The 12,679-nt window shown below is 49.3% G+C and overlaps 1 protein-coding gene across 2 annotated transcripts in view; it reads right to left on the bottom strand.

Annotated features, from left to right (window-relative positions):
* The window catches only part of ZHX2 (zinc fingers and homeoboxes 2), a 117,779-nt gene that overhangs the window by 3,612 nt on the left and 101,488 nt on the right, over window positions 1–12,679 (bottom strand). For both annotated transcript variants that reach the window (XM_036436891.2, XM_036436893.2), the window contains exon 3: window positions 1,735–4,511. In XM_036436891.2, coding sequence (XP_036292784.1) covers window positions 1,739–4,270 — 2,532 coding nt within the window. In that variant the 5' untranslated portion in view covers window positions 4,271–4,511 and the 3' untranslated portion in view covers window positions 1,735–1,738. The remainder of the gene's footprint in view (window positions 1–1,734; window positions 4,512–12,679) is intronic.

Genomic DNA, 12,679 nt, shown 5'->3' with positions numbered 1-12,679 from the left:
GAATTTGAGCAAATGGGATCATATGTGAAACTCACTAGGCAGACCCCAGATGCGGTTACAAGTGTGGGCTGGCACACAGTAGGTGTTCAGGATGTGGTTATGAATGTCGGCTGGCACACAGTAGGTGTTCAGGATGCGTTTGCCAAATTGAACTGGACCCTATTGTCTAAAGTAGGGGTGTCGAACTCAATCAGAGAAGGGGCCAAAATCTAAAATCCAGCCTAAATCGCGGGCCGAATGGTTTACTGAACAGTCATAAACTGTCATTGTGATGGAAACGCAGCGGAGTGCAGTGATGACAGCGCGGTGCGGGCCACATTGCAAGGCCTGGCGGGACGGATTTGGCCCGAGGGCCTTGTGTTTGACACATGCGGTAAAGCAATCATGTAGACTTGTATCATGTATCAGAAAAGGTCAAGGTCAGAAGACAAGGAAAACAAGGAGGTTTCAGGCAGATTCTGATTGGACAAAAACTATCGCTCTTCCACTCTAACAAAAAAGAGAGAGGGGCCGGACTGGTAGGGTTTTGCAAGAAAGTGGCCAGAGGGAGGACAAAACCGAGGCAGCCAGACGGAGTTGGCGCTATTTGTGACCTCAGCAGCTTTAAGCCCTCTTCCTGTCTGCCCCCTCCGTCTGAACTGCTTCCTGATCCACAGCCCGTTACTACTTCCTCCTTCCTCGGAGGAAGACTTGATGGATTCTGTGACTGGCTGCTCATTAAATTGCTCTTTTCATAGCCGGTGGAACTAGGTTCTAATGACTACTTTTTTTTTTTTTTTTTGCCAGGTGCCTCATTTTATTACTGGATAAATGAACGAATGAGTGGCATGGCCAGCCAAAGTTGTCCAAATTCATTAATAAAGAGGCATGGTCATTTCCAGGGCTCCCTTCGGGACTTTTTCAATCATTCTGGAAGTCCTTACCTTTATTTTATTATTTTTAACGATGACATGGGGAAGGGGAGGGCTTTTGTGCTTTGGCAAAGGTGGATCTTTCCCTCCCGTATCCTTCTCCCTACAACCCCCACGCCCACCACCAAGCAAGCTGCTGTGCTTTAGGCCTTGATTTGCACAGACCTCTTGTGAAGCACAAACACCAAAGGGCTTGGGTGGCATGTCCTGTTACGTGGATGACATGGCCATTAGTAACCATGGTAACCTCCCTTCCCAGGCCTCTGTGGCTCCACGGGCCTAATTTACACCAGTCTCTTCCAGATTGAAGGGGTTTGGGGCACCCAATCAACAGAGCAAGGAGCAGGGTTACTTAATGAGATACACAGTCCACCTTCCATTCACCGTGACAAGGCGAATGCCCAAACCTTTCAGGCTAACAGAAACGACCCCAAATCTATAGCCAGTAAACTTAGATACTTACCCTTTAAAAATCCAAAGAGAAAAGGAAAGGAAAAAAGGAAAGGACATTTCTTTTCTTGTTTGTTTTTGTTCTTATAGCAGCGATCACAAAACAAGCGGTTACAACTGCAACTAGACTTTAGAACGGACCAGGCTCAAAGGGTGGTGTCCAGACAGGCCTCAGGCCACAGTGCTGTCACCCATTGGCACAGCCTTTTAAATGAGAACATGAAATCTACTAGGCCCTACTTTCCTTCCTTTAAAACAAAAACAAAAACAAAAAAAACCATCATCTTTGTACTCTACGAACTCCATTAACTCTGGCAACCAAGAGAAACCCAGCATCCTCCCGTCCTTGCCCGGGTGAAGCAGGTGGCATTACCTGTCTAAGCCTGGCCAGCCTCGGCAGGGACGCTGTCGGAGTCCGAGTCGGCCAGCTCTGCGGTGCCCTCCGGGGCAGCCTGGCTCCAGCTGTCTGACCGGTCCGAGGTGGCATCCTCCTCTCCGACCGTCACCTCCACCCAATCCACCACGCCCGACTCCCCGTGTTCGTCTCTCCCCTGGCCGTCTCGGCTGTTGCCCTCTGACCTGTCCACGGTGGCCTCCGAGGGCTTTGCCGGCAAACCATCTTTTGCTGGCTCGCTGCCCACTTTCGCCCTGGGCACCAGCTTCTCCAAGACCTCTTCGCAGAGCTTCTTGGGGTCCTTGTGGCATTGCGGGCCCACCTCGCCCCCGTTCTTTGGGCTCTCGGGGACGGCGGCCTTGACGGCTCTCCTGGCCAGGGCGTCGTGGCCGTGGTCCTCCGCTGTGTGCTGCGGCTGGTACTGCTCCATCCACTTTAAGGTCCCCGTTTTGAGCAAGCACCTGTTCTCCTTGAACCAGCGCACGATTTCAGTTCGAACCAGGCCGGTCTTCGCTGCCAGCTGGTCGTACTCCTGGGGTGTAGGCCACTGGGTTCTTGCAAACGTGCTCCTCAGGAGATGGACTTGCTCTTGACTCTTTGTAATTGCTGGTGAAGGGCTGGGCAGAGAACTGACCAGCTGAGCACCGGTGAGCTGGTCGAGTCGAGACAGAGCACCATTGGGGCCCACCCCATCCTGGCCTTTTTTGCCAGACCCCATGGAATCCAAGACCGCTTGCTCCATGCTGTCCCGGAGCTTCCTCCGCTCTGAGAACCACGAGTCGATCTCCCTCCTGCTCAGCTTGGTCTCCACCCTCAGCCGATCCAGTTCCGCCTGGGTGGGAAAAGAGCTTTTCACAAAGCTGTCTTCCAGGAGTTTAAGCTGACCCGGGGTCTTCTCTTTGAACTTCTGGGGGGCAAAGTCGGGGTAGGCGTGGTACGTGCGACCGTGTGGGGTGGCCGACACGGGCGGCTGGTCTTTGGCAAGGGATTCGCTGGTGATGTGGACGATGCCCCTTTGACACCGGTAGCGGTGGTCGCTGAACCACTTCTTGATCTCGCTCCTGGCAAGGCCGGTCATCTCGATGAGTCGGTAGATCTCAGCATCGTCTGGGAACTGGTTCCGGAGAAAGCTCGCCTTGAGGTGGGTTATCTGCTCCTTCGTCTTCTTGCGGTCGCTGGCCGCGGCCAGGGACAGGTTCGCCAGCTTGGGCGGGGGCTCTGGCACCTGAGCCACCTGAGCCACCTGAGCGACATGTGGACGCTTGGGCTCAGGGGCAGCCTGCGGGGTCACCAAAGGTCTCTTCTGGCTGTGGCTGGTCACTCCGGCCACCGCAAGTGTGATGGGGGAGCAAGAGACGGTGGTGGACCCGCTGGTCACCTGAGTCAGCACCAGGCTGGTCTGGCCAAGGATCTGGCACGGCAAAGCCGTCTGGAGGATGGGCTGAGACATCTTGGAGGGGGCCAGCTGGGTGGGCAGCACAGTGATTGTCGGGGGGACCGTCTGGATGGTGCCGTTAAACATCTTCTTCCGGGCCTCCTCCACCTCCTCCGGGGACCAGCTGATGCCGTGCTTTAGGCGCTGGGTGGCGAACCAGATTCGGATGTGCTCCTCGGGGTGTTTGGACGCAGCTGTGAGCCAGGACAACTCGGCCTGGGTCGGGTAAGGGAACTTGTTGAAGGAGCTGATCATGGTGGCGTTGGTGTCCAGGGCAGAGTTGTATTTGGTAGTGTTCAGCGGGACGGGGACCTTGGGGACAAGGTTGATATTTGGTGGGAGCTGGACAGAAGGCGTGACGTGCCCCAACTCCTGGAGCAGCTCCACGCTCCCGAGTCTCGAGAGGATCTCGGCGGCGTCTGTCACCAGGCGGGCAGTCCCTTCCATGTGGTTCTCGGGGGTGGCCTCCTCCGGCTTTTTGGGCGCCTTCTTGGCATCAGCTTTCGGTTTCCCTGGCTTCATGATGGGGGTTTTACTCACCGGGATCCCAGGGTCATGGTCACCGCTCCCGGGGCCGCCGGTGGCGACGGACACCACGTGGTTGGTGGCCTCGATGGACTGCTCCAGGACAGTCTGGTTGTTGCGCTTGATCAACTTCAGCTTGAAGTTGGCCTCCCCGGGATGGAACTTGGCGTTGTGGTCAGACAAGGAGTCGTACTTTTTGGTTGTGAAGTTGCATTCGGCGCACACGTAGAGGGGGTTGAGAATCACGTTGGGGTGCTGCATGTCCACGTGCTCCGTGAACTCGTTCAGGTTTTGCGTGGAGTAGGGGCAGTACTTGCACTCGTACCCGCCCTGGAGCTTCTTGGACGGGTTCTCCCCCGTCGATTTCACCTCTATCACTTCGTTTTCTTTGGATGAGTTGTCAGGATCCGCTGTCCAACTGCCCTTGGCTGTTTCAGGCTGTGGCGTGACGGTTGCTTTTTCTTTGGCCCTGTCTCTTTCTTCGGGCACATCTTGTTCTAGAACTTGGGATGTCCGAACCATACACGGGGTTGTAGATTTTCGTTTGCTCGCCATGCTGCCTGAGTGCGATGCTTATTTTGGGGCAGGGGTGGGCAGGGGGCACGTAGGGAGGGGGCAGTAAAACTTTTGGAACAAACTTATTTGTTTGTTCAAAGAAAGGCTCTTGGCTTTATCCCCCCTCTGATGACTTTGGCTTCTCGTCAATGCTGAAGTCTAGTGTTTGAGTTTCCAGAATGATCTCAGCACAGAAAATTGTAACTGCTCCAATGGTTAAACACAAGAGGCAGCATCATATCTGTGGGACAAGAACAGAGATAGGGTCAGTGTTTCTCTACAAGGCAAAAGAAACGAGCATTGCTTTCGGAGCTGCACCCATGACCGTCCCAGCTGGCACCCAGAGCCAACACCCAGGTCAGTGTGAGAGTGGGCGCACGCCACAGTGCAAGATCACATGCTTCTTTTCTTCCTTCCCTTGCAAGGGAAGTGGGAACTGGTCCAAAACAAGCAAATGAGGATGCAGCTCGCTCTGTCATGGTTAGAGACAAACAGATACAGAAAAGCAGCAAAGGTACTGAGGTCGGGAATGGTGGGTAGGAGGTGGATGGAAAGCTGCAGGTGACATGTGACCAGGCTCTCAAGTCACTTTCATTGTTGGTATGTTAGAAGCAAGACGCTTCCTTCTTTTTCAGAGCAGCAGAGGGATGTTTTAAGACAGGAATCAGTTCATGTCGCCTTCCTCCATGAAGCACTCTCCCAGTTTCCCATCAGAGTGAACTTCACACCCTTATGACAGCCGACAAACCCTGGCACATTTTCGTTCATGCTTCCCTCTCCCCCTTGCTCATCACACTCCTGCTGCTGGAACAGGCTGTGACGAGTCAGAAGATGATGCAGAAATGGGGGAGGAGTGTACAGACTAATGATGGTGGAAGAGAATAGAACAGAGAATGCTGGTGCTGAATAACACGAGATACCTTTAGAAACAATGGAGACCATAGCAGTGCGATTGGGGGAGAGCTTTAAGAAGCTATTTCCTGTCCTAGCGGGTATTGCTCAGTTGGTTGGGCATCGGCTGGTGAACCAAAAGGTCACTGGTTTGATTCCTGTCAGGGCACATCCATCCCCAGTAGGGGGTGTGCAGGAGGCAGTATATATATATATATATATATATATATATATATATAATTTCTCTCTCCCTCTAAAATCACTTAAAAAAAAAAGGTATTTCCTGTTCCCTGTGTCTGTGCTTAGCTTTTATTGTTCAGTTGCTCAGACAGACTTTTCTTTTAAAGAAGGGGCTTGCTGAGCTGGATAAGTGTAGGCAGGAAAAAGCAGTAGCAAGATGCTATTTACATGCACAATCTTTACTATTCTCACAAGACCAACCGATGGCTATGAGCTCCATTTCACAGGCAAAGAAACTGAGGCTCAGAGAGATGAAATGGGCTGCTGAGGAAGATGAAGCCCAGATTCTCCTGCCTCTATCCCCACTGCTTGGTCCCTGCAACGATTCAATTTCCCAACACTGAGTCTATAAAATTAGATTTCTCACAAATTCCGAGTGGCTTTCCCCCTCTGGGAGTATTCAAAGGAGAAAGATTTTAATTGAATTATATTATATTTTTCAAATTGCTACTCTTGAGACACTCTTTTATTAGGTAGAAGAAAGCTTGCATGGTCTCCTCCAAGGGAAAAAAAAATCAGTGGATGAAATGCTGTTTGTGGCTGTTCCATGTGGCCCACTACATCAATGTCACTGTGCATTTAGGTGACACAGGACTCTGAGAGGAGGCTGGTGTCTTAGGAGTGGGAACCTGAGACCCCACTCAGCTATTGCTCAGGGTCAGAGAAAGCCAGCTATGCCTGAGAAGGCAGACCCTTCTGGGCTCATGTGAACCTGGAGCCCAGAATTTTAATCATTTACTCTGGGACAATGAACTCCAAAGCTCAGATGCTTCCAGCCCTTCAGTAGGCGAGGATGTGGCCTCCAGCCGCCTTGCTGCTGCTCAGCACTCACCATTAGGCCCAAGTGCTCGGTGGAAGGGGCACAGGCTGGAGCCAGTCCTCCCTGGTTTGAACGCTGGCTCTGCCACTTACTAACAGAGGAGCTCTTCCTTCTCCGGCCACAGCCAGGATGCCTGCCTCATAGGCCCCAAACACGCACCCGAAGGATACCAAATGCAGCCCTCCCATTCCCCATGGCCAGCCTCAGTTCCTGCAGCTGGAAAATGGGGTGAACCCACGCCTGCAGGATTTGACTCTGAGCACCTTTAACGCTGGCACATTCTGGTTCCCTAAAAGGGTGACCTGAATAAGTGAGCTAGCATTAATGATGACAGACTTGGCAAAGCGAGGTTCTGCACCTTCTTCCTCTTCAATCTACCTTCTGATCATCCCTACCTTTCCCCCCACTGCCAACCATGGATAAGCTGCTGCACATTGACACCAGCTCATGTCACCTCAGTCATGCTGCTCCAAAGTCTGTTTGTTCATCTTCTGTACATGCCCATAGAAATTTCTATGGCAACTGCGCCAATATTTTTAGTTTTCCCAATATTGCCTCTCTGTCTTAGTAAAAGATTCTGCATTGAATCTTTCTGAGAAGATCAAGGCCCCCTGATTAAGCTCACAAGACAGCAGTCACCTTCTTCCCCATCTCCACACCCAGGTCTTTTCTCCCCACCTCAGTGGAGGTAGCTGGTCTCCCCACCTTAAGGCTAATAACCCCGCTACATGGCCTGCAGCCCAGCACTCACCAACTCTCATCTCCTTTCACCCAATATCCTGGGTGTTTGTGGGTGACAAACACTCCAGGTTGCCTAAAAGAGTAAACAAAGCAAAACAAAAGTGAAAAGCAACAGCGAATTTTCCAAAGCTGCTCAATTCCACCATCATCTGCACTTTATTATACCAACTTGTGCCTCCTATGGCAGAGAGGAAGCACTCAGGCTCCCGAGTGAAAGAGGGTCACCTCTAGGCCTGGTCCCACCACTCGGCAGTGTGTGAGCCTGGGCAAGTTGCTTCCATTTTCTGCGACCCCAGCTTTTCCATCGCAATATGGGAACAGCAGTGGCACCCTGCCAAAGGGCTGCTGAGAGTGCCCAGGGAGCTATTCGAGCACAACGTTCGGCTCTGGGCCCTGTTCACAATGTGCTAGCTCCCAGCACCGGGTACCTGTTTGTTAAAATGACGTAACCATCACACCTCTCATGGGAAGTTTGAGAAGCCGCCTGTTCATCTCTGCACTGCACTGCTTATCCCTCGCCTCCCTGCATTCTGTCCTCCTGCTCTGTGGACGCCTTTTGAGGTTACTGTCAAATGGATGCCACGTCACTGCCTCTGAGGGGCAAACAGTCTTCGTGATGTCCCCTGCCCCTGGCGTCCCTGGACTGTGTTCCATGTTCTCCTCCTGACAGCCCCTTCTTTGTCACCTCTCCCATTTTCTGTTCCCATAGATGCCTCTCCATGCCCTTGGCGATTCCTTATCCCTCTAGCTCATCCTTGCAGACTGATGTTCACTAGGTTGGGTCCTCCTCAGGGTTTCCCTCAGCAGCTACATCTTGGCCTGGCCTCTGGGCTTCACCTGTTTGCGACAGGCATTGCCTGTACAGCATCCTTTCTTTCCTCCTTGGCAACGACGGCCCAGTTCTTTCTAGAGAAAGACCCCAACCCATTCCTGGCCTCTGTGCCTCAGCCAGCAGTGGGCACGTGACTTGGTCCTGGCCACTTGGAACATCATGTCCCCCACAATAGTGAGTGGTTAAGAGATGGGCTCATGGAGCATCAGAGCCAGTGTGGCTCCATTCCAGAGCTCTCATTGGAACCCTTGGGACAAAAAATGTATTCCTTTTCCGGGGGTTTTCCTGAAGGGATTGGATGTAAGTGCAGGAGCCCAAGCAGCCATCCTTCCACTGATGGGGAACTCATCTGAGAACTGAGCTGAAAGCTGAGTGGAAAGATTCAAAGAATGAGTCCTGACAATATCCCACTGAATGCTGCTCTGCCGAATCCAACACGCTCTCTGACTTCTCCATTAGGTCAGTTTGCTTAAGTCAGTTTGATAGGCTCTTTTTTATCTGTCACCTGTAACTGCAAATGTCCTGCCAGGCAGAGTTTCAGGCCAACCTCCTCACTGCCACCATTTCTTCCTAAAACAGCAATGCTCAGCCTTTTCCCACCACGATAGACAAGCTAGGCGACCCACCCATTTGCAACATTCCCTCATTCTTGTGTTGGCTATTATTCCACGCTATTTCTTCTCCTTTGAGAAAGAATCTCAGGACATTTGTGAGAGTGACACTTTTATAGGAATAACCTTGAGTCCTTGCTAATCAAGAAAAGTGAGTCATTCACAAATTTCAATGCCTTATTTTTAGAAACAACTGATGCCATGATGGAGCATCATGTTTCCAAACACGAATCCGACCACATCATCCTCGTCTTCCAAACCTCCCTGGGAGGACTGGAACTGGCCAAGACGGGTGCTTCTTGTTACCCATGCCCATCCTCAAAAACATTCTGGGTATTTAAAAAGGGAAATACAGTAGAAGACCTACTTTGTAGAAATAGAAACATGGACCTTGGCAAAGAGAACACAGCTCAGACATCCGTTTGTTCATTCACTCACTCACTCACTCACTCACTCACTCACTGTTGAGTACCTGCTATATCTCCGTCACTGCGTTAGATAATCAGGAAATAAGACATAACATTCCTGCTCTCAATGAGCCTATGATCTAGGAGGGGAAGACAGAAAATAAATAAAAAACAAAGAACTTATAGGTAGTGTGTAAGTGCTCTAAAGAGTTTTTAAAAATGTGATGGTGACTGAAGAGCTTCTTTCTATGAGATACTCAAGGAAAGCCTCTTTAAGGAGTTGATCCACCAATCAAGAGAGCGGCCTGGGCAGGATAATGAGTGTCTGTGAGAATAGAGAAGACGCACTGACTACCCCTGACACTCTATGCTTACTGCAAAATAATCTCCAAATGATTCATTATCCTCTAACAATTCTATTCTCCCCAAAGACACTTTTTGAAAAGCCTTAAAAAGCTTCATTGAAAAGTACAACTATTCATTTGTCAACATGAAATCAAAAGTCTTCCATGGTTTTATAATGGAAAAAAATGTCTTCCTTTTCCTACCTAGGACAATTCAGATGGACATGAGATAGGTTGAGAGCTCTAAACAGCTCCAAAAAAAAGAGGGAAGCGGGCAAGTTATCTGCATTTAGGTCTAATGTTAGAAGACATTGTAATCTCAAGCAATAGTTGTTGCCAAAACTGGTTTGACTCAGTGGATAGAGCGTCAGCCTGCAGTCTGAGGGGTCCCAGGTTTGATTCCGGTCAAGGGCACGTACCCTGGTTGCAAGCACATCCCCAGTAGGGGGTGTGCAGGGGGCAGCTGATCGATGATTCTCTCTCATCAATGTTTCTAGCTCTCTATCCCTCTCTCTTCCTCTCTGTAGAAAATCAATAATATATATATATATATATATATATATATATATATATATATTTTTTTTTTTTTTTAAGGAATAGTTGTTACAAAGTTAATTAAAAAACAAAAATATTACATACATTGTTGGGAGTAGTCAAAATAAAGCTCTGTCTTGATAGCTTATGAACAAAGACCTTGCACCCAAATGTACTGTCTTCCTCTAACGAAAGAAGCCAAAGGAGAAAAACCAGAATCAAGAAGGTCCATGGGGCACTGGGGTTGGAAGGCTCATAGAGGTGACCTGAGCTTGTCCACCAGATAAGGCAACCATGAGATCTGGGAAGGGAAAGAGACAAGTGTGGTGAGAGGACCTAGGATCTCCTCCTCCATCAATTATAGGACTTCCGTGGCCTATCTCTCTGGGACAGGTGGGTGACATTTCTCTTAGAGGTGGGTTGTGTTGGGGTGATGGGCTCTGCTGGGGGGTTGTCTGTCCCCAGTGTCATGGTAAGATCAAGGTGTTCAGAGCTGAATTGGTCCTTGAGAAGCCAGTTAAGCAGAGGAGGTGAGTCCAATAGCTTTGGAATTAGAACCCACCTGGGTTTGAATTGAGGCTTCATCCAACACCTACCAGTTGTATGATGTTGGCAAGATACTTCAGCTCTCCTAGAAGTGGTTTCCTTACTTACAAATCCAGAGTGAATGCCTACCTCATCACATTGTTAGAACGCCACAAATGGGCAAAATGCTTGTAATGACCCCATCAAAATACCACACCAGCCGAAACCGGTTTGGTTCAGTGGATAGAGCGTCGGCCTGCGGACTGAAGGGTTGGTTCCAGGTTTGATTCTGGCCAAGGGCATGTATCTTGATTGTGGGCATATCCCCAGTAGGGGTGTGCAAGAGGCAGCTGATTGATGATTCTCTCTCATCGATGTTTCTAACCCTCTATCCCTCTCTCTTCCTCTCTGTAAAAAAAAAAAAAAATCAATAAAATATATATTTAAAAAAAAAATACCACACCAGGTACCTACAAATGCTCAACAAATGGTAGCGTTGTTGATGGTGACACAAGAGCAGTTCCACTGTGATGCATTCCAGAACAGAAATTAGTGTTGTAGAAAGATTAAGGTCAAATTGATTCCCTGGAGGAGCTGGGGGTAGCCCATGACTCAAATCCAAGCCAGGACAATCAGGAAATGGTCATTGTTTATGTTTGCCGGGGCTTCAAATCACAACTCTATCACATTGTAACTAACATCTGTACTACCTCTCTTCCTCTGAGCAATTCTCTAAAAAAACCCAACTAGATTAAGACATATTTTGATGCAAAATGGCCTCACAATTTTTGCAGTTAATTATCATTTTCTCCAAGGCAAAACATTCTTTTTTTCTAGGTAGAAAGAATCCTAGCAGTCGCCACCACACACAGGCATACCCCCACGCATCCTCAAACTCGAAAAGCCAGGGCTGGGGGAAGAGTGATGTGTTTCTGAAAGCAGAAAAATATTTTAAAAAATCTTGCTGAGACAGAAAGAAAAAGAGATGCATCCTGGTTTTTCCATGTAGCACACATAAATAAATAAGGCACTTTCAAATGTTTAAGATGGGCCTGCTCTGAGTTACAAGCCATCAAATTCTGCTATCAAAACATTCGGAGAGGCTGCGAGACGGTAGGGATTTATCATATCGACAATTCCCCGTGTAACCTTTTCATTTCATTCCTTGGGTGATGCGCATACACTCCATCTTCCCAGAGCCCCGGGAGGAGTGAGATTTCTCTATTCCCCAGGCACAGAGCAGGGCAAGACAGGGATTTTCAGCAGCCGCTGCTTCTGTGTGTCAGATCCCATTCTCTCTTCTGCCCCCAGCCCTTCCTCCAGCCCTCCCTTTGCATCCCCCAAACCACAGTCGTCTCTTGAACCCCTTTCATCTCTCCCTCAAAGAGCCTCCCCTTCACCTCCAAGCCTGGGATAAAGGCTGAAGGGGTACTTGTACTCTCTGGCACAATGTCCTCCGCAGAGCCATTCATGCAAGCCAGCTCAATCCCAGACAAAACCCGCACAGATTTAAACCGCGCCCAGGGGCTGTGTTTCTCATCTCTCTGCACAGGACACAGGGCTGACAATGAACCCCTAAAACAAGCATGTCAAACTCAGAGGCTAACATGGGCCAAGTCAACAAGGTTTAAGTTTAGGTGGGCCGAAAAAAAACAAAAGCTTCAATTTTCATAGAAACATAGGCTTATTTCGATAGAGACATGCTAAAAACAAAGCACTGAGATAAATGAGTAATCGTTAACATAAAATAATAGAACGTTGTAATAAAAATTAATATTTTTTCTTGAACATTAACTTACCAGACACTGAATAACTACACAAGTTAATAAGCGTAACGCAAATAAACCTATTTTTCTTGTTGTCTGAAAGTGAAATATTTCTGTTGTGCACACCAAAGAAGTCAGTCCAGGATGAATGTGCCAATCAGCTGCTAAAATATTCGCTGCTGGTATTAGTGGAGAGAAATGCTGTGCCTCCGTGTAAGGGAAATGAATACAACACAATTATAGTAGTCAGTCATTAGCAAATGTTGTAGTTTGTTATTAATAATCTTATCTAATAAAGAGGGAATATGCTAACTGACCCTCGTGCCATCGCAAATATGGTGGTACCCACAGCCGATAAGGTAGGAATATGCTAATTGACTACCCCAGCCCCAAAGATGGCAGTGCCCATAGTCAATAAGGAGGAAATATGCTAATTGACTGCCATGCCCTTAAAGATGGTGGCGCCTACAGCTACAAGATGGCAGTGCCCAGTCCCCTCAGTTCCGCCATGGTGGCAGGTACACAGGCAAGGCTGGGCCTGTCCCACACAACTAACTCCAGAGTCCCCCAGTCCCCTCAGCCCCCCAGCCACCCAAGGCAGCCCGAGGCACAGGCAAGTCTCGGATGGTAGCTGCCCAGCCCCCCAGGGTCACCCGAGCTCAGGTAACTAGGGCCAGCCAAGGCTTGTGCTGCTGGCA

This window comes from Pipistrellus kuhlii, unplaced genomic scaffold (genome assembly GCF_014108245.1).
Source record: "Pipistrellus kuhlii isolate mPipKuh1 unplaced genomic scaffold, mPipKuh1.p scaffold_m20_p_14, whole genome shotgun sequence".
NCBI classification, from domain to species: Eukaryota; Metazoa; Chordata; class Mammalia; order Chiroptera; family Vespertilionidae; genus Pipistrellus; species Pipistrellus kuhlii.
Note: the sequence above shows the minus strand (reverse complement) of the source record. Positions and strands in the feature narration are given on the sequence as shown.